This window comes from Protobothrops mucrosquamatus, unplaced genomic scaffold (assembly GCF_001527695.2).
Source record: "Protobothrops mucrosquamatus isolate PMUCROS unplaced genomic scaffold, P.Mucros_1.0 scaffold78, whole genome shotgun sequence".
Classification (NCBI taxonomy): Eukaryota; Metazoa; Chordata; class Lepidosauria; order Squamata; family Viperidae; genus Protobothrops; species Protobothrops mucrosquamatus.
The window spans coordinates 2758380-2780956 of record NW_015386455.1 but is presented as its reverse complement, the minus strand read 5'-3'; the positions used below and the strand labels follow the sequence as shown (position 1 = coordinate 2780956).

At 40.1% G+C, this 22577-nt stretch overlaps 1 protein-coding gene across 1 annotated transcript in view; it reads left to right on the top strand.

The window, feature by feature from the left end:
• The window catches only part of RB1 (RB transcriptional corepressor 1), an 83357-nt gene extending 63116 nt beyond the window's left edge, over window positions 1-20241 (top strand). The window contains exons 18-27 of the mRNA XM_015812334.1: window positions 1908-2026; window positions 2881-3017; window positions 3894-4039; window positions 5217-5321; window positions 6339-6452; window positions 6543-6709; window positions 8395-8425; window positions 15172-15314; window positions 17510-17559; window positions 18273-20241. Coding sequence (XP_015667820.1) covers window positions 1908-2026; window positions 2881-3017; window positions 3894-4039; window positions 5217-5321; window positions 6339-6452; window positions 6543-6709; window positions 8395-8425; window positions 15172-15314; window positions 17510-17559; window positions 18273-18346 — 1086 coding nt within the window. The 3' untranslated portion in view covers window positions 18347-20241. The remainder of the gene's footprint in view (window positions 1-1907; window positions 2027-2880; window positions 3018-3893; window positions 4040-5216; window positions 5322-6338; window positions 6453-6542; window positions 6710-8394; window positions 8426-15171; window positions 15315-17509; window positions 17560-18272) is intronic.
• The last annotated feature ends 2336 nt before the right edge of the window (window positions 20242-22577 follow it).

Genomic DNA, 22577 nt, shown 5'->3' with positions numbered 1-22577 from the left:
AATACCAGCCCATACCAGTACTCCACCTCCACCTTACTGCTGTCTGAGTCCATCCATCTGGTTCGTCAAGAGTCATTCTTGTCTCATCAGTCTATAAAACCTTTGAAAAATCTTGTCTTCAGATATTTCTTGACCCAGTCTTGCCATTTCAACTTATCTTGTTCAGTGATGGTCGGGTTTCAGCCTTCCTTACCTTGGCCATGTCTCTGAGCACTGAACATCGAGTACTTCTGGGCACTCCAGGGAGATTGCAGTTCTGGAACATGACAGCACTGGAGGATAATGGCTTCCTGGTAGCTTCACGTTTGATTCTTCTCAAATCTTTGGCAGTTAATATGTATCTTTTTTTCTTGACACGTTTCTTGCAACCCTGTTGACTATTTGCAACAAAACGTTTGAAGATTCTGAGATGACGCCCCAATATCTTAGCAATTTCAAGAGTGCTGCATCCCTCTGAAAGGCTTTACAATTGTTTTAGTTTTCAGACTCAGTTAAATCTCTTTTTTGGCCCATTTTGCCTGAGGAAAAGAAGCTGCCTAATAATTATGCACACTTGTCACACCCTGCCTCATTACACAAATACACATCATCTGATATGGTCATATCCACTAAGAATTTAAGTTTATACAGCTTGGAGGTGGAAAATATGCATGAAAATGATATGGTCAAAATACTCACTTGCCTAATAATTGTGCATACAGTGTATTACTGCAGCATTTCTGAAGAGGGTCTGTGTGTGTCATGTTCTGTCACTATTTTGATAATTTTGATTATTCAATTAGTTATCACAAAAGTTGACAGAATAAAGAAACTTCCGCTATTATTTAATATAAATGAATTTTTGTGTACAAAGTTGGAAAGAATAGTGTAAATTGGTTGCACTTTTTAAGTAGTTTAACATACTCATTTCACTCTCTACATAATCTCTCATATTTGCTATTTATAATAGGAATAAATTATTTGCAAAATTTCCAAAAGTATAAATAGTTTAATGTTAGGGACCTCCATAGTAGGATGACTTAAGCTAGAAATAATAAAAGCTACTTTGATAGTTTTTAAATTAAAATGTTGATAATTGAGATACACAAGGGCAGCATTCAATGAACCTCCAGGTTGTTTCATTCCATTTCATCTCAGATTTTGGTTGCTTCCCAACCCTTAGAGAATATTTTATCATCACTGAGCATGCTTAGTTCTTACCAACATTTTGAAAAAGTTTATATCCTTTTCAGTAACATTGTGCAATATTGTTATTCTGATGCATGAGAATTGTTTTACTACATATTTTTGGCCATTTTCTTTTATATAGCCTTATCTTCATTCCAGGGTTAAATAAATATACCTTTGAATCATACCTACATAGTACTTAAATAGGGGACCTCTAGGAAATTTCAGGACTTGGATGCTACTGTGGTATTCTGCAGCACTGCACTTTTTCCATTGGCATCCAGAATTGGTAGTGCAGGATTTAGAAGGCCTATCCTTCTAATATTATAAGCTTAGAGAAGTGAACCTTATTGGGATTCAGTATAGCACATTTTTACATGGTATTGGTGTGACACAAATAGGAAATTAAAATAAAGCGGAACAATATGAAAGTCTTATGAATTTGTATATACTTATAATATTGATTTCTTTATATATTTCATAATTTATGATTTACAAATGTAATTATTTAAATAACTTAACAGGCAGCTTTGTATATGAATATATACTTCATATATAAGTACTATGGTTGCTAAATTCCTTGCTGTTAAAAGCTGTATTGACAAATGTTTGAAACAAATGTATATGAAAGTTAGCTTCCATTCTGAATATTCTTAGGATGGTACTTCTAATATAGACTATTATGTTATGAGTAAGAAGAATTTACATAAGAAATGTAATTATTGTTTGGTGTCTTTTAGAATTCACCACTATTTGAACTGATAAAGCAGTCCAAAGACCGAGAGGGGCAGGCTGATGAGCCCGAACCTGCCAACTATTTTACTCAGCCTCTTCAACATAATCACAGTGCTGCAGATTTGTAAGTAAGATGGTCCTCAAAGAAGATATTTTCCACTTTCATATAGAGCTACCCTCTTGCATGTGGGAATCCAGATTAAAAGATTGCTTATAGATGGTTGTGTAGCATCTGCTTGAACATAATGCAGCAAGAAATGGAAGCCTGCTACCTCTCTGGTAACTGTTTCCATTATCAATTTGTACTTTCTCTTAAGAATTTCCCTAATATTCACTCTGAATTTGCTTTCCTGTAATCACAAGCTTCAGTACTTGCTGCTTTTATCAAAATCATGAAAATAGCATTCTACTATTGTGTTGCAAGCTTTGCTTTTGTGGGGCAGGCAGGCAGGCAGGCAGGCATCATCATCATAGTGCACGTAGAAAAGGAGTGAGCATGCTTTGTGACAATGCAAGGCTGCTTTTGTCAGTTGCTTCTCCCTATAGATGCAGCTTTAAATCCATGATTCCATATCTTGCACTTTGAAATACCCTTAACCACCCTTTTATCTTTCTGAACTGTGCTACTTTCTGCTATTTTATTCTATATATTACTGTCTTTGATACATAATGGTATCTAAGGAAGTTTATAGCAAATGCAAGTTTAAAACACTTGCATTAAAATGTAAATAGGTTAAGACAGTAAACAAAGTGCAGCAGTAAATAGATCCAGTATGATGCTTTGTCTCACTGTATTTTTTTCTAGCTATGTGAGCTGTGCTTTACTAGTAACAGTAATTGAGAGCTGGATTGGAAAGCAATGGAGAAGGAGCTAGCCCACCTTATACTCAAGTCGTTTTGAAAATTAGGCTTGTGGTCTAGAATATCATTATTCTAATTATCCTTTTTTTATTCTGCGTGTCTGTATCCTGTTTTTAGGTACCTCTCTCCCACAAAATCTCCTAAGAAAAAAGTTTCTCCCGCTTTTGTATATTCTCCAGAGTCACAGGGTTTGGGGTTAAATCAGCCTCAGAAACCTTATAAATCTATTTCTTTGTCATATTTCTATAAAAAAGGTGGGTAGATTTTAAAAGCTATTTTTCAACATTGTTGTCATATTTAGATTGGGGTGTCCAACCTTGGCAACTTTAGGACTAGTGGACCCCATTCTAGGAGTTGAGATCCACCAGTCTTAAAGTTGCCAAGTTTGGACACCCCTACTCTGGAATAAATCATGAAGGTAGCAGGTGAAGGGGGCAAATGAGCCAACCGCACAGAAAGTCTCCTGTGCCGATCTTCTTTGCCTGGTAAAAGCCAGTTCTGGCTGGTCAGCTGAAGGGCATAAAAGGAAGGACTGGAGACTGAACAAATATTTAAGGCATGTTTCGGATCTAAGTTAATCCATTGCCTCCCTTTACCACTAACTTTATTGCACTTTAAAAATAGTCCTAAAGTATATTTTAATTGCAGCATTATGTAAATTATCTATATTTCTTAAACATTTTAATGCATTTCTTGATATCTTCTGTAATTATTTGCCCATGACATATGAGTCACAGAATTTTATTACATGTAGAGTTTACCAAATTAAAAGAACAATATAAAACTTACATATTACTAATTCCTAATATATTTCTACAAATTCAAGCACTGATTTCAGATTACTAAAAATCCTTCTGTTGAAACACAGCAGTTATTAGAAAAGAAGAGTTTCTATACCATTCTCAAAAGTGACTGACTCTCAATAAATATGCTGACTTTGTACAGGCTAATATAATTTTGCTGTGATTAAAATAACACTACATCTTGTTACATTCCTGGAGTAAATTCATAAATACATTCTGTACATTACATTACATTATTTCCCTGTGTCTCTATAAATATAAATATAAACATACATATAAACATTGATTTGACCTTGTTTGTAATTTATAAACAAATCTCTCCTCCAGTGTATTGCTTGGCTTATAGACGATTAAATAGCCTATGTTTGCGTCTTCTGCCTGACCATCCTGAACTTGAACATTTGATATGGACCCTTTTTCATCACACACTGCAAAATGAATATGAACTGATGAAAGACAGACACTTAGACCAGGTAATATATCTGACTGGATAGGCTTATTTACTATGTTACCTTTTTAATTTAGATTTTCCATGCTAAAACAATGGCAATAGAATAGAATAGAATAGAATAGAATAGAATAGAATAGAATAGAATAGAATAGAATAGAATAGAATAGAATAGAGCTGGAAGGGACCTTGGAGGTCTTCTAGTCTAGTCCCCTGCTCAAGCAGGAGAACCTATACCATCTCAGATAAGTGACTGTCTAGCCTCTTCTTAAAAATCTCCAGTGATGGAGCACGATTTCTGGAGGCAAGCTCTTCCACTGGTTAATTGTCCTCACTGTCAGGAAGTTTCTCCTTAATTCCAGGTTGCTTCTCTCTTTGATCAGTTTCCAACCATTGTTTCTTGTCCTGCCCTCTGGTGCATTAATGAATAATTTTACACCTTAGCTTACCTTACCTTAGGTATGTCAGAAACTTGGTGATAGGCAAGCAAACAAATGATAATGTTATCCATTCAGTCGTGTCCGACTCTTGATAGTTCTATGGGCCTGGTCTCTCCACATCTTTCAATCTTGGACTGTTTTGAGCTTTTCTGTGCTCTGGAGCTGCTTTGATGGTGTCCAGCCACCATATTCTTTGACAGCCAGGTTTCCTTTTATTGCAAACTCTTCCAAACATAATTGCTTTCTTCAGTGAATTCCCCTGCATGATGTGTCCAAAGTATGTGAGAAGTAAGTAGTAACATACAAATGGTAAAACAAGATTAGAGGGATAGAGGGAGTATGAGTCCATTATATTCCTATTTGTCATTGAAATCTCTATTTAGAGTGGTAACTTTAAGAAGTAAAGGATTCACTTTCATTCCCAAGATTGGGATATAAATGGTGTTCCATATCTATTTCTCATGTTAAACATCTACATCAACCTTTCTCAAGCTGGTGCCCCAATTATTTTGGAGTACAATGTTTAAAGGATTTTGTTTTTTTGTTAAAATGTTATTTAATATTACATAGTTTTATTATTTCTTATAGTTTTATTATCTTGTTATGTTTGTTATTTCAATTGTTTAAATAAACTTTACATATTTTTAAAATAAAATTAGTGCTCCAAAAGCTAAGTTCTTAAAGCTTTTTCCATTCCTGAAAAGCCTGGGCTGAACTTTCTTTAATGATGAGTTGTGATGGTTCCTCTCTGCATTTCAACAGATTATGATGTGTTCTATGTATGGCATATGTAAGGTGAAGAATATTGATCTCAGGTTTAAAACGATTGTGACAGCATACAAGGATCTCAACAATGCAAATCAAGAGGTATGGGACACTTTTTAGCATTATTTGCATTAAAACTCTTATCTTGAGTACGTTTGCAACAATGGTAAGCAACCACAAGCTTCTAGACCAAGGGTCCCCAACCTGTGGCTACTGGGCCGCGGGACAGACTGGCCAGTGCATGCACATTTGCGCGCACCCCCCCCCTATGCTAGCGCTGCGGCTGTGAAAACAGGATGCTGAAAACGGGACGCCGCCACACTGCAGGGTTCAAAAATGAGCCACTGCCGTGCCTCAAGGCGCAAAAACAGGATGCCACTGCACCATCGTGTGTGAAAACAGGATGCTGCCGCACCTCGGGGCACGAAAACGGGATGCTGCGCCTTGCAAGAATGGGGCAGGGCTAGTGAGTATCACGTGGGCATTAGCCCCGCCCCATTTGCATCACGTGTGCTCACCGCCCCGTGTATGCACACACGCACACGTATAAAATGCTTCCTCGTCCCTTTCCTCTGGTCCGCCACCTCTGTTCTAGACATCACTGATTTATGGATGTTATTTGTGACATCTTCTAGCAGTTGTGGTAGGAAACAATCTTGCTTGCCTTTTTGCTAGCAATCAGCAATATTTGCCAGATTAGCCATTTTGCAAGAATGCCATAACATGTTCTCAAAATTCCAAATGAATATGTGGTTAAAAACTATGCATAATGCCAACATTAATTAGTATATCACTATATCCAAGCATGAGATGCCACTTAAAAATAGTTCCCTCACATTTTACTGCATTCAGTATTCCACATGTCTAAAACATTTGAAAAGGATTACTCAAAAAAAGGTGAAATTCACTGATTAATTCATCCAGGAACAAACATTTTCTGAATAAATCATTCTCAGATTAAGGCAACTAACTTTGATACGATGGGGGAGGGAGGGTGAACATAAGAATTTTCCAAAGAAGGAAAATCCTGTACAAATTAAGATGTCACAAACAGATATAGCTACTGGAAGGAATTATTGTAGATGGCTGATGCTTAACTTTCTCATCAATTCCATCTAGACATTCAAGTGTGTTTTGATCAGGGAAGGACAATACGATTCCATTATAGTCTTCTACAACATGGTATTTATGCAAAGACTGAAAACTAATATTTTGCAATATGCTTCCAATAGGGTAAGTAATTATGCGTCTATCCTGTAATGACTATTTCTCAATAAAAATTGACAAATCCTCATAGCGCTAATTTAAAATTTCATCTTCCAGCCTCCAACATTAACACCCATTCCTCACATTCTACAGAGCCCTTATAAGTTTTCTAATTCTCCTTTACGTGTTTCTGCTGGAAATAATATCTATGTCTCACCTTTGAAGAATCCCAGCAAATTTTCTGAAGGGCTATTGTCACCCACAAAAATGACACCCAGAACAAGGTTAGTAAATTATTCCTTTAAGCAACTAAATCAAACACCAACCTAAGCTGGATAGATATTTTTCAGTTTTAATAGAAGTGACCATCTTCTGCTATTCTTCCATTATAGGAAATATCTATTTGATTAGGCATAAAAAGTTGTTTGTACAATCTGCACACCCTCACCCCCCAAAAGAAACCTTGCTCTCAGATTCTTTATATATTCTGTATAGACATTCTGGACGTAATGTGAATTGTACAGTCTGATGTCAAAAAGCATTCATAGTTTCTTAGACTTTAATGCATTTGTTAGTAGGCATTTGTTAGTGGAAAGTCATGTGGACTTTCATCTTGAGCTGTCTTTGGGGGATTTCTGATGAGGCCAAGGGAACCATAGATTCAAATAGTTAATTGGAAGGATGGTCAGTTCTATCCTCCTCTCTCTCTGTTCACCCCTTGGTCTGCTTACTGCCATTCCTGCTGTTTGCTAGAAATTGCTATTTTGCCACTCTGACATTCATGTAGCTGGTCTCAATTGCTGATGTAAGCAGCAGCGCCCTTTTCTTAATCAGTTGGGGATCTAGTTTCCTTGTTTCGCTGCTGTTTCTATCCATATTATTTTATTATAAAATAAAGATTTTTCTGGAAATATGCTAAAAAAAATCAAAACCTGAGAGCAGTGAAAAATAGTGCTTACAGAAACACATTAACACTGGGCTGAAAGAGTGCCTGCCCCAAAGAAACTAAAAACAGAGCTGCTCTGTCCTAACACTAATATGGCAGTAATCAGGACAAGGGCTAGAGAAACTTTAGGGCAAGAGATGGAGCAAAGGAGATGGAACTGTTGTTTGAAAGGGAATCTGCCCTTCCCCTCTCTGTAGGCACACACAGAAGCACAAGTTGTGTAAATGAGCAAGCACTTCCCGCCCAGTTTAAGCTGGCTGCTTCTGGACAGGTTTTAGGGCATTCTGGCAGATAAGCACACTGACTTTTAAATTTAAAGGACCTTTAAATTTATGGAACGTTACATTCACAAAGTCTCCTTCTAGTAAAATTTGGTGGAGGCCTGAACACTACCCTAGAAACTACCGGTACATGTGTGGCAAAACATGAATGAGAGGACTGTTTCACAGAATGTCCATGTGTTTTTCTGATTATTATTAGAAAAAAAAACATTTCAGATAGAGTTATTTCTAAAGGACATACTTCATGAATATGATTTGGGTATTTAGAATTATTTTAGATTTATTGTCAGAGAAACCATCTGTTCTATCTGAAGCTGAAAAATACTTTAAGGTATTGTTCATCATGATTCACTCTAAATTTTTTGGGATCAATAAAACTCAAAATTTAGCTTTATGAATCTCCACAAAGGGAGGCAAACATCAAATCCAGCTTAATTTATCCAGGGAAAGTATCTGCATGTTTGAATAATTTCTGGATGGGCTTTTTGGAATATTTTTAGAATAATTTAGAATATTTTTAAAATATTTCTTTTTTGCCTTTTCTGTCTTCATAAAGTGGGTCCTGTTGTGGCATTGGAAATTAATAAATAGATAGTAATAGTATTTATATAATAATACAACTGGACAATATTGTATAAACTGCTTTATATTAATATAGCTTTTATGTCTATTTCTTGTGTGTAGTCTCAAACTTCTTTTCTGGAAAAAAAGATTAAATGCTTTTTTTTATCTTTGTCTTCAGAATATTGGTTTCAATTGGTGAATCCTTTGGGGTAAGTTTCCTGTTCTGAGTAATTATTTAAATTAAAAAAAAACATATTGGGGTTTGCTTTCCATACAACTGAGATTTTATGTTTATCCTAATATTTTCTGATGAAAAGTAACTGAAAAGTCATAGTTGACATTGGAAGAAAAAAACAAGGCTCGAGGTGTTATCATCCAGGTGCTCAAGATAAGGCAGGCTTCTAGAGAGTCCTTTATTGCCCTGAGTAAATGTTCCAACAAACAGCCCTCCGATGACTGGTAAGGCTCCACCCCACGCTAACCTGAAGGTAGCCACCCTCAGTCCCCCAAACAACAGCCCATACTTAACAAAGAAAGTCCACAGAGTAGGAGCATGCTCACAGGGTGAGGTCCAGGGTCCCAAGTCCAGTCCACCTGGCTAAGTGAGTCCACGATGCAAACTGTAGTCCACAAGGCAAAATCAAAGCATGAGACAAAAGACAAGGCAAGGCAAGGCAAAAAGCATGTGTCAAGGCCGGGGGTGGGGGGATGTAAACCAAAATAAAGAATTGTTCCTGGCAAAGCTAACTTCCCACAGCTTCTCCTTAAGTCAATACACTCCACGTGTTCCTTGTGAGGAAGGGTGGGGAGACCTTCTCCTGACTAGCCTTGCAATCCTTCTCTGAGGTTGCCTACACTCTGCTCTCCGTACCCTGGGGTCGAGTGAGGAGGGCAACAGTTCCTCATCAGAAAGGATTTGCTGCCTCTCAGCTCCACTGCCTGTCTGCATCCAATCCTCCCCTGTGTCTATGAGGACAGGCAGCTCTCCGTCCAGTTGACCCCCCCCCCCGATGCCTGAGGGTCCTGGGACAGCATCGTCCTCAGCCCCTGAATGTATCCAAACATTCCAAAGGAGACAGACCTTCCCCATCAGACGCTCCCGGTTCCAACTCCTCCGAACTGGACTCCAGTGGGACCATGATACTAGGTTTCCCCTTGGCTGCTTTTCTGTTCCAAAATTACCAGATATGTTTTATTTCCACCTATTAGTAAGGAACAAACAGATAGTAGGAAAAGGGTTCACACCAGTGGTGAGATTCAGCCAGTTTGCACCAGTTCGGCCGAACCGGTAGCTAATTTTTTGTTTCCCAGGCCCAGAATGGACTTCCAGAAGCTGCATCCACACAGAGAACCGGTTGTTCATATATTTGAATCCCACCACTAGTTCACACAGAACCATAGGTGATGGTTCTCCAAAAGACTGTAGATCTGGCTTTGGGGAAGGGAAAATAGAAATTGTCCTGAGAAAGTGGAAAGGATGAGAAAGAAACACAAGATAACACTGTCTCAGGTTTTATTTTATTATGAAATAAGGCAAAGAGAACCCCTTGGCAGACTTTCCAGGTTGTGGTTATCCTACACCGCAACAGTAAAGGGCATTCCTGGAATCCCTGCTGCTTCTGTTTCTTCATCTTGCTTACTTCAGAGGGATGACAACTTCCCACATTAGCAATGTCAGTTCACTTCTATAGGAATTGCACCCAAAATATTTTGTGGGCATCAAAGTGCATGTCAGTAAAGGAGAATATTTGTAGTTCAGGATTGAAATGAAGGGTTCTTGATGTTCTCTGAGCTTCTTGGTTGCTTTCGTTCATTACCCAAACTAGGTAACATCAGTACTAGTGAGGAATGGGGTTTGCTCTCAGTCTGTATTCTTGTGGCTTGTCCTGTCAGTGTTTTGGAGGTTCTTTGGTTGAGCTGTTTACTATTAGCTTGTTTGGCAGTTTCTGGAATGGGGTATTCTATACTTTTGATTGTTGGTCTGATGTTAATCTTGGTGTTAATCTATGCTCATTTTGGTGTTGATTGCTATTGAGGGTGCTTTGGTTGTTTTCATTCCCTTTTTGGCTTGTTGATTGTCTCTTTTGCATGATATGTAGATGTTGTTTATGTCTATGTGTCTATTGATGGCCAGTTTTTCAGGAATTATCCAGTGTTTTTTTGCATTTGACTTGGTCTAGGATGGTCACAGTTTACCATTGAAACCATGGTTAAGTCTGTTCATATGTTGTGAAATTTCAGAGTTTCCATCATGTCTTCTGAGTGCTAGTTGGTGTTCAATGTTCTGTTCTGCTAGGCTCTTCTGTCTGTCCTATATAGTGGCTATTGCAATCTTTACACTCTATGTCAGGAGTCTCCAGCCCCCGGGCCAATACCAGACTATGGCTTATTCAGAACCAGGCTGCACGAGAGGCTGTCCATACATGCAGCTCAACTCATGTGAGCGGTGTGCCGGTGGATACGTGCATGCACGTACAGCTCAATTTGCAGTCGAGCTGTGTGCATGCACCTGTGCACTGGCCCGCTGTTTGCACAAACTGAGTTGTGTGTGCATCCATGCACGCTGGCTTGCCGTTCCCACAGCCTGGTTCCCCTCCCCCCCCCAGCCAGGCTGCCAAGTCGCAAAGGTTGTGGACCACTGCTGTATGTTATAAATGACTTCTGTTTTTTCTTCTGCAGCTGCTGGATCTTTTATTTACTTAGGATGTTTTAGAGAGCTTAGTTGTGTGCTATACTGATTCTACATAGTTGTAATAGTGTATTGATGGTTTCTGAGATGTTTTTGATGTATGGCAATGTTCATCTTTTTATGGCTTGTGTTAGTTGTGCTATATCAGACATGTCAAACACAAGGCCCACAGGCTGCGTCCGGCTCGATATGTGGTTCCATCCAGCCCAGGGACCTGCTCTGGAAACAGCGAAGGACCCACCCGCCGCATCTCGGGCACTGATCTACAACCTGGTTGCGTCCATCAAAGCCAGAACGTGCTCAGCCTTAGATCCACAGGGCAGCCCCGCTCTGCCCCTTGGGCGCGCGCACAAAGTCCGGCATCCCTGCTGGCTGTCTTGCCCTGCAGGCTGACTTCACCCAGGATGCCGGCGCTGGTCGTCTCCTTTGCGCACATCTGGGGGCGGGGCAGAGGCGGTGGGGCAGCTCCGTGCTGATTCCAGGGCTGCTCCGTGGAACCTCCGTTCCTTTCTTCCTTTCTTCTCATCTCTTTCCTTCCTCTGCGCTCAGGAAGGGGTGATGGGAGGGGGAGAGATTGCCAGCGATGCCATGTTGCCACCGGTCTTGCTATCCCACGTGGGCGAGCAGGGGCTGTCCCGGTGAAAGACAAGCCTCATGGCTGCGAGGTTGGAGGTGCTGGTGGGAGGGGGTCGGTGTTAATCTACAACCTGGCTGCGTCATCAAAGCCAGAATGCACCCCACGGGGTAGCCCCGCTCTGTCTCTTGGGCACGCAGGCAAGCGGAGTCCAGCGTCTCTGCTGGCTGTCTTGCCCCGCAGGCTAACTTCACCCAGGACGCTGTCGCTGGCCATCTCCTGTGCGCACACCGGGGGGGCAGGACAGAGGCGACAAGACAGCCCCTTGCTGGTTCCAGGGCTAAGGCTGAGCGCGTTCTGGCTTTGATGGCAGCACTGGCAATCTCTCCCTCTCCCATTACCCCTTCCTGAGTGCAGAGGAAGTAAAGGGATGAGAAGGAGAGAAGGAAGGAAGAAAGGAACGAAGGTTCCACGGAGCAGCCCTGGAATCAGCAGGGAGCTGCCCCGCCGCCTCTGTCCCGCCTCGGTGTGCGCACAGGAGACGGCCAGTGCCGGCCTCCTGGGTGAAGTCAGCCTGCGGGGCAAGACAGCCAGCAGGGACGCCGGACTCCGCTTGCATGCGCATGCGCCCAGGAGGCAGGGCAGGGCTGCCCCGTGGAGCGCATTCTGGCTTTGATGGACGCAACCAGGTTGTAGATCAGCGCCACCACCCCTCCCACCAGCACCTCCAGCCTCGCTTTTCTTTCACCGGAACAGCTCCCGCCTGCCCACGTGGGCAATCTCTCCTCCTCCCATCACCCCTTCCTGAGCGCGGAGGAAGGAAAGAGATGAGAAGGCAAAGGAACAGGAAAGGAGAAAGGGAAAAAGGAAAGACAAACAAAAAGAAGGAAAGAGGGGAAGGAAGAAGGAAAGGAAAATGAAGAGGGAAGGAAAAAGAAGAAAGGGGGGAAAGGAAGGAAGGAAGGAAAATAGATTATAATAAGAGGGAGAAAGGGTCTGGGGAAAGTCCTGCCTTAGCACTTGGCCACGAACAGCCCTGCTGCTCTTTCGCCATCCCCTTGTCCCCTCCTCCTGACCTCTCCTGGTGGTCTCCCATCCTATCGCTGAGGATGCTTTGGTTACAAAGCCGGATCTCCTCGCAGACAGAGGCAGCGGGCCTCCCTCTGACCCACACATTTTGCCCTCCCGCAACACCATGAGCAACTTGGCCAAGGAGAGCAAGCACAGCAGCAGGAGCCTCAAGGAGGAGGTAAGCGCAGCTGGGTGCCCCCTTGGGGAAGTGGGGCTAGGCTAGGCTGGGCTGCGGAGTCCTTGAACTCATGGGCTGGGCGGTTGACCTCCGCTGGCTAAGGCTCTGGGCTGGCCGTGCCACCGTCCAGCTCCCCCCCCAACGGCCTCAGAGAGACAAAGCTCCTCCAGTGGACCATGTCCCGGCACTCGCCCCGGCCCCACCCTCCTCCGCCAGAGATCCTTGGATCCGTCCCAGGCCTGCACAGGCGCCCCTGACGCGAGTGATGTTGAGCTGGCTGTGCCCACTCAGTAGGCCACGCCCATGCTAGCCACACCCACCCGGCCCCCTGAGGGCAACTACAATGCTGATGCGGCCCTCAATGAAATTGAGTTTGACACCCCTGTGCTATATGAGTGGTGAGGCACTTTATGATGAAGTTGTGTGGATATCCATTTTGTTGGAAGATGTGCAGATGATCTGTTTCCTTTTTCTTCTGTTCAGGATTGCTGCAATGTATTTATGATTGTCTGAATATTTTTACACAGTTTCTCTTGTGGGAAGTTGGGTTATTACTTTGGTAGTGAGCACTTGATTGGTTTTTCGTTAACTTGTGTTTCTAATTCACCATCATAATCTCTGTTGATCAGGATATCTAGGAAGGATAGTGAGTTGCTGTTTCCTTTTTCCCTGGTGAATTGGATTCCTTTGAAGATGTTGATGGTTTTGTGGGTATTCTCTAATTGATCCTTTTCCATTATGGTGAAGGTATCATATCTGATCCATATTTTGGGTTGCATTTGTGGATGTTGCATTACAACATCCATTGATAAAACTCTTTGAATTATGATTCAGAGATTATCAAGATTTTAGGTTTCCATTTAATTGCCAACATTGAACAAGTGTGATAATCAGAATGGAATGGGGTGCTTTGTCAAATCTTTTATTGAAATCAAGATGTATCTACATCGTTCCCCAAATCTCTTAACAGAATTATCTGTACAAAACAGGATACATCATTAATTTGTACAATCTTAAAAGCACCATCCTGATTTCTTTTAATTCATCCATTGTTTTTGGATGCTTAGAGATCAATCACATTATACTCCATCCTAGAATCTTCCCTGGTTTCAGTAGCAGACTGGCTAGACTTTAGGGTTCTGGACCTTTCTCTCTCTCCCCCACCCCATTTTGAGACAGATATAACATTTGCTTTTCTTGTTATCTGCTCCTTGATCCAAACAGAAAAAGACCATGCATACACCCTCATGCACATGCATATATATATATATATTATGTGGTCTTCAGTGATATTCCAGAAAGAAATAAAAAAAAATGCCATTTCTTTAAGCCCAGCGGCTCCCAACCCGCTTCCAAGATACAGCCAGAAAGAGCCCTTTTGGGGGAAATCAATGCCAAGCTTCAGCTTTCTACAGTAGTGGCCAAAATTGTGGAAATCTTTTGGGAAAAGTATATTTTTGAGGTTTGATGGCTAACAATGGAGTAGTACCATAAAATTATATATCAATGGAAAGATTTAATCAAGAATGTAATGTAACAAAGTTTGTTCAATTATCTGTACTGTATTCTATGAAAAGTTATAGCCGAATAACCAGAAAAAGGAAGCACAACTTGCTTAGGTTGATATCAGGTAGCTTTCCTTCATCTGATTGTAGCCAATGAGCATGAGTGTTTAGAGATCCAGTCAGGTGTCATCTTGTTTTGGCAATGAGCCAATCACATCACAGTAGGATTCAGTTATTGATGTCATGTATTGAAGCTGAGAGGAGGACATTTGTCAGTGTGTTATGTGATCGCTACCAAGTTGGCTAGGCTTTTTTGTGTTCTTTCATTTAGTGAGCTTGTAAAACAATAAAATTAAAGTAATGGTGCAAAGAGTTGATTGATTGCCCAGAAAGCGATGTAAAATAGTATTATTAAGTGAACAAGTCTACAGCTATAAAGAAATTAGAAGAAAAATTGGTGGAAACTTAACCAAAGGTGGCATTTCTACTGTACACTTTTCCCAAAAGGTTTCCACAATTTTGGCCACTACTGTAGTGCTAACACAACAGAGCAGAGCAAGATCTGTTTGGGCCAGGAGGAAGACCTTGGAGGTCTTCAACTTCCTGCTCAAGCAGGAAACCCTATACCATTTCAGACAAATGGTTGTCCAATCTCTTAAAAACCTTGAGTGTTGGAGCACCCACAACTTCTGGAGGCAAGTCGTTCCACCGATTGGAATTAATTCCTTCTTTCTGCCAGGGACACCCAAAAAAATTATAAAGCTGTTACTGTCAGTTGCTTGACATTCCGAACAACAGCGTGTGTAGAGGCTTGGAATATGCTGTCAGTTTGTTTTAAAGGCCCCTTCATATTTTCTCTTAAAGGAATTCCACCTAATACTTATCCAACCATATGTAAAAAAAAATTATATTTTTAATTTATCTTCCTGGATTCCTAGAGTTCTGAAAAGTTTCAAAAGATAAACAAGATGGTATGTAACAGTGATCGTCATCTCAAACGGAGCGCTGAACTAAGCACCCCTCCTAAGCCTTTGAAGAGATTGCGTTTTGATATAGAAGGTCAGGATGAAGCTGATGGAAGGTGAGCTGATTTCTGAATAAAATAATGCAAGTCTGTATTAGTGGCCCCAACTCAGTATCTTGGTTCACTCACGTAGAGTTTTGGCTTAGTATGTGGAAACCCATCTCTGTTATCCAGTTTATGGCAGAAATGTATAATTGTAATTTTTAATGAGACTGGGGTAAAAAAAAGACATTTTAATTTAATTAAATTTTTATTAAATTTACATGTGAACTAAATATAATCAACTTTAGTTTTTGATTCAGAATTGATTCCTTCTCCTTCGTTCAGTTTCTAGGCACAAATCTCTTCCCTTTATCCCTTCACCCTCCTTTCACTCTTTTTTTTTTTTTTTGCTATTTATGATGGAAGGACAAAAGGCAATGCACCTGTATATCTCTGCATTTCATTGTATTGCAATGATTTGTATTTAAGAGAATGGTCGGGATATGTAAATGGGGGAATCTACTGATTTTATAAATGGGTTATTTTATTAGTTAATGCTATTTGTCCTAGCCTACCTGAAGTCTGTCTTTTGGCACACCCAAGCATGAGGACAGGCAAATTTTGTCCCACATATCTTTGTACTAAGCAATGTGACATCCCCAGGATTGATTTCAACTGGGTTGACACCTTTAGGTTGACATGATGTAGAAAATGGACATTGGATATTTGTTATATATTTATACAGAAAAACCTCAGGTTAGTCCGCTTGGATGCAGTGGACAAATTTCCCTGTGTTATTTGCATCATTTATTCTATTTGTATATTGATATCAGATGGTTATAAATAATGTAATTTATACCACTAGCATAATGTTGCTATAGACCAAGTATGTCCAACATTCGGCTTTCCTGGGCTGCATTGAGTAAAGGGGAATTGTCCTGGGCCCCATATAAAATGGTTCATTGCACAGTCAGCCAAATGTTCAGACTGGATTTGGCATTTTTATCTACTATCGAGTCTTTCCCAGCAGCCTGGGATAGGAAGATGTTGATGTTTCATGGTGTTAGAGGTATCATCAGCTGTTTGAGTAAAGCTGCCTTTTCCAATTGATTGATGGTGAGTTTGTCAATATTGATGGTGTTCAGGTGGTGCTCCAGTTGTCTTGGGATTGCACAAAGGGGCATATTACTATTGGTACTACCTTGGTTTTCTTTTGTATGTATATAAATAACAAATTTCCTTTATTTTAAAATATTTTTATAAAATCTTGGGCCATATTACTAGCTGTCCAGGGCTGCATGTGGCCCGTGGCTTGGACATGCCTGCTATAGATGATATGCTGCCCAATTCAGTGGGCACCCTCTTTTTTCTAGCTGGTCCCTAAATTGTTTCCTTGTGATTTCTTCAAATTTTATTTTTAGTAAAAACAGTATGCAGAAAGAAGCTAAAAATGGAATTTGAAGACTGTTAAACGGATATCTCTCTTAACAGTTTCCCCCTCCCCTCCCTGGTGGTTCTGCCTGCTGGGCTTTGGTGGTTTTCTTACCCTCAAAACGGGGAACTTTCCAGCTCTACAGACTAGTTCTTGAATTGTTTTCTGCATTTACATATACCACTTTTTGTTTGCTGGTTCCTGACTTCAAAAATGTTGCTCTTAGCAACTTAGTAATAATAGTAATAGTAACTTAGTTAGACATAGTGTTAGATCTACTTTAGTTACATCAGTTAATGTTGGCAGAGAATATCTGAAATAGCGCTGTTGTGATGAAATTGGAAATTCTGTGTTTATTTTTGAACAAAAATGAAATTTGAATTTTAAGTTTTACAGTCAGGATTATATAAAAATGAAAGTACAGTCTTGCATAGGGAAGGCATGTTCCCCAAGCAGAATAAGGTAACATTTATTTATTCATTCAAATTTTCTACATATAGCAGATATGCATTTGAAGAAGAATTATTCCATTTGGTTACTGTAGATATTCCAATGTGAATTGCCATTTGCTGACTAGAGCTGTCTAGAATAGACCTGGGCATTTTATGGCCCACAGGCACATCCGGTCTGCAGATGGTCCCAGTCTGGTCCACAGTGGTGGTGGGCGGGAATGGTGGTGCAGGGACAGGGTGCAGGAGGTGGGGCAACAGCCTTCCACAACAATTCCACAAACTCATGTAGCCCTTTGATAAAATTAATTGCCTGTCCCTGGTCTGGAGTCACAAGTTATGTGAACTGTATAAAATGTAGAATTTATCTCCCCTCCCTCTATCTACAGGGAACATCTTTCTGGAGAGTCAAAATTCCAACAAAAGCTCGCAGAAATGAGTAAGTTTTGTATAGCATGAGAATAATTATAAATTACTACAGGGGACAGTTGAGGTGGTCTTATAAACAATGGGCAAGTTCCTCACTAGTGCCATGTGTTTACTGGGCTTTGGGGATAGTGGTTCCCAAGCACATAAAACAACGTGCTATATATAATCCAACAAGGTCAGCTAGTCACTATTTAAATGCCTCATGTAAAAGGAGTCTCTGTGCAGCTAAGTACCATTTGGATTCTAATCAACCTTTAATATCATCTGGCCTGCCCTTTAGCTTCCCAGCACCTTTATTTTTCCTCTTCCTCAGGAAATCCCTCAACCGTGGTTTTCCCATACTGTTCTCCCACCCCCAATCATCTCCACTTTGGTCTGTGTCCAAAAGAGAAGAACCCCATTTTACTCCGTATCTTGGCCACTTTTCAGTTCATGCATGAACAATTTTATGAATCCCTAACTGCTACATTTAAATCAAAGGTCAGCCAGTAATATTTATGAGATTTCATATGTTTGAAATATTTTAAAAAGCTATTTTGCATTTTCTTTAATTTTACATTATTGTAATCTGCTGAAAGAACAATATCAAAGTCCCCCAAGATCTAATGAAAATCTAGGGCCCTGTATTTCATGAGGATTGTTTTTAATTCACAGATCCGAGATTAGCTGCTTACATGGCTTCGGTTTATTTACTAAAAGGCAGTACTGTTTTTGTTTCTATAGCATCTACTCGGACTAGAATACAAAACCAGAAACTGAATGATGGTGCTGACGCTTCAGACACTGTACAGAAGTGAACTGCTCTTGATATCCAGGATCTGCACTGTAGCTTTGATTTCTACTACATTGTTTTGCATATATTGCATAGCTAATTTAATTTAGTTGAATTTCATGTTTTTTGGTGTTTTATGCTATAATATAGCATATGTATTATCCATTTAAGTGTTAATTTATATGTATTAGTTTTAAGTAAAATTGATTTCCTAGTGCATCCTTATTGAATTATATTACCCTTTCAGTTTTTATTGAACTACTTTTAGATAGTCGATGTTCAATATTACAGAATGCACTAGTATTTTGTTAAGAATTGTCATTTTAATGTTAGATTTGATGCACTATTTATATATTTGAGGTCCCCCTCCAAGAAACACCCAATACTATATCAGAGAACTGCCTGCAGGACAGAGTTCTACAATAATTTATACAATTGGACTGTGAGGTATAGTCACTAGTTCTGGATGCCCCCCACTTTCCTGGAGAGTGCACTTAAGTATGGTGTCTAGATCCAAAACATTAGATATCTCTATTAAATCATATACCTTGCTAACAATTTTGTCTTTTTTCCCATTTTAAAACTCATACACAAATTAGAAAATTTGGCAGCCTGATTGAATTTTATTATTTCAGCAAACCACAATGACTGTACAACAAAACACCTACACTGTGCACACTCTTATCTGTCTCATGATCAGAGAAGTGCAATTCTGTAGCTGTCATTCTTTAGTCTGTTGGTTTTGTAATAATCAGTAGTCAGATTGCAAACTCAATGTAGACTATGAAAATAAAGTTCTGAAATTTTATTAGCAGTAACTATTAAGAGTTGGCTAACCTAAACTATCATAACTATGTATTTTGACAAATTGAGCATAGAAATATTCTGTATTCTAATAAACATTAAAGATTAATAAAATAATTTAAAAAATAAGAATGAGAATCATTAATAATATACAATGAAAATTATATTTAACATCTTTTATCCTGGAGTCTCTGATATAATTTAGTTTATTGGCTTGCTAGCTATAATTCAGTAAACATGAAATTGCAATTAAACTTTCAGACATATTTCATACAGTGAACTTAAAATTGGAAAATTGGCTGACAGAATACAATCCACATTCTCCACATCGTATGAATGTATGCTTTCCCAGTAAGTGTAAGAAAGTATAAGAAAATAAGCACCTTAATGTTTAAACGTGTTACCTTATTAAATATACTATTTAACCTCAGATTTAAAACCTTCTATATTTCAGATTTTAGATCAGTATCTAGGTTGCTCATTGTTTTGACTCTGTTAGTGTAAACAAATTTTCCCACAAACGATTATTTTGCTCCTTATCAGAATTTATTTGCAATAAAATATCATGAAGAAACGCATATATATTCATATTTTCATTTAAAATTTCAGAAAAATCATAAAAGAACAGGAATGTGTAGAATCATCTCCATTCTTATAGTCTTAATAGGATTTTTTAAATCAGGTTATTTCATTGAACGTTTGGGTTGTGGCCAAATAATGACCCACTATTACTTTATCCCATACACAATTAAATTGTTCTATCCAGACTAGGGACAATGATGTATGTTTAGCTACTCCAGAATTAAATTGTTTGGAAATACAACAGCAAGACTTTTATTTCTTGCCTCAGGCATGCCCCTTGAGCTTCACAAGCTCCTGTTTGAGAACTTAAATTCTTAGAAGCTCTAGCCATTCTGTATACAGTCTTCACCATTGACTCTTCAGTATCTCATGAGCAAAACCTCACACCTCAAGCAGAGTCCCTGGAGGTTTGACCAGCACTATATAAAAGTTAAGGCAGATTTAGCTATAGCTTTCAATGTTACATATCCAGCAATTGTTCCACTATTAGAATTTGTTACTTGCTCTTAAACTGTAAAAAACCTCTTAATAGAAATAAATAAATATTTGTATCAATGAATTGGGGTATTTTTCACTTTGTGAAGGATACCAATGTCGCTGTCTTTTAGAAGATAACTGCTAACCTTACCAATTGTGGGATGGTCTGGCCAGAAAAAAGATTGTGCCCAAGAGAGGTGAACAATTTTACAGCAAGACATGATTTTTCCTCTATAAGCCTGTTGCCCCAACCTCCTGGCCACCAGTCCGTTTGGAAACTGTTAAACTAATTAATCAATTAAAATTAGGAAAGTCTCCAACAATGACCTGCCCAATTGTTAAAAATAATATTGATTGGTGAGTTCACTATCTGGTTCTTCATTCACGTATCAGTAATGCATCCCAAATACCTTAAGTAAGGCAACTGTATGAACCAGCCAGTTATCCGTCTAAGCCAGGGCTTTTCAACCGGTGGTACACGTACCACTTGTAGTACATTAATGAGTGGCAGGTGGTACGCAGCCCTGCCTAGCCAAGTGTAGTGGGGGAGGGAAAGAGCCAGCATAGGCAAGGACTTGCAATGAGAGAGTCCTCTGGAGCTGCAAAGGCCCCAGGCTCACTTCTGGCTCACCCTCCCCCATGAGAAAGGAGGAGGGGAGGCGGAGACAGGAGAGCCTATAAAAGGAGGCAGTTTGGTCAGGAGAGGGAGAGAGAAAAAAGCAGCAGCCTTGGGAGGAGACAGAGTCAGCTGCACGGAAGGGGAAGGAGGGGGAGGGTGGGGGGAGAGGAGATCAAGCAGGCTGGCCATGAGCCGATCTACAACTGCTGTGGCAGCCACCTGTGCTGGCAGCAGCAAACAGGCAAGAAATGCAGCGGGGGAGGGGTCGCCCTCCAAGAGGAATGAAAAAAGGCAGCAATGGCTGGAGGTGAGGCACGGAGGAGGGAAGGAGGATGGAGAGTGGAAGGATTCTTATGTGCTTTTGTGACTTTGAAGTACTGGGATTTGTGCAATGAGGGCTTTGTGTTCTTAAGGAGTGTTTGGCAATTTCTATTTGGCTGATGGCTGATGTCTCGTGTTAGCTTCTATTGCTCTGCTGTTGTTAGCTGTAAGTTTTGCTGCAAGGGATTTTGAAGTATTTTTCTCCTGAATGGATTTTGCCTGTAACATTCCTTTACTTATGAATGGAGCCATTTGGGGAGGTTGCCTTAGCCGGCAGCCAGTACTTACATTTTTTTTCTTCCTTAAGTGCTGGCTGCGCTCCTTAGTTTCCTTTCTAGCCATAGCTAATTCTTAAAGGGGAATGTGCCTTTTTAAGCTAGTTCACTCAGCAGCTTGTCTTTTCTGTCTCTGGAGGCCTTTCCTTGTTTGATCAATATATGGAAGAGGGGAAATATAGGGGGGTGTTGTGTTCAAATTCTTCCTTCAGAAGGAGATGGGAATGAGAAAAAGGGAGGCAGGGAAGGGAGGGAGGAAAGGAAGTCCCGCCTTAGCACTTGGCCACCAGCAGCTCTGCCATTGACTTTGCTTGTCAAAAGGTTGCAGAAGGGGATCACATGACCCTGGAACACTCTGACCATTATAAATATGAATCAGTTGCGAAACATCCAAATATAAATCACATGACCCTGGTCATGCTGCAATGGTCATAAGTGTGAAAAATGGTCATAAGTCATTTCAGTGCAATTGCAACTTTGAACAGGTTTTTTTTTTGGTCATCAAGTTTTTGACACCTTGCTAGGTGGTACTCGAATATTGCCATATCCTAAAAGTGGTATAATCGGTAAAAAGGTTGAAAAGCCCTGGTCTAAGCATTCCAGTAAACTATATGGACACTTTCTCTTTTATAAGATTGGTTTGGCTGGGACAGGAGAAATTTCTAGTAGATATGTAAGCTGGCTTTAGGGAAGGCATGACACAAAACTACATAGCATAGTTTTAATTTATTAAATCTCCAATAAATACTTTCATAATTGCTGCGGGGTTCCAGAAGTTTGAGCTTTGGTGGGCTGGAGACCCATTTCTAACAGCACTTTCACTACCAAAATTTCACTTCCCCCTTCCTCCTAATTTTCCAAAGCTCATATTTCTTCAGTTATTGGTAAGAAAGGCTGTTGCTTTCATATTGCAAGATACTATAACAACTGTTTGCAGATATGACATCTATGGACAGGTTTTTCCTGAAGCATGGAAGATTATTCCAATATATTTAAAGTAGTTTAGTTGTATCAAAATTTAATTACTTACTTAGCTTTTATTGAAAGCTGTTAATTAGACTTCTGGTTCTGGATTGCGGCCCTCGCAGTTGGGTGAGGAGACTGCTCTCCTCACCAGCTGATTCTCCGCTGCCGGTAGACCCCTTAATTGGGTCGAAAAGCCGCCTTAGAGGGGCGGC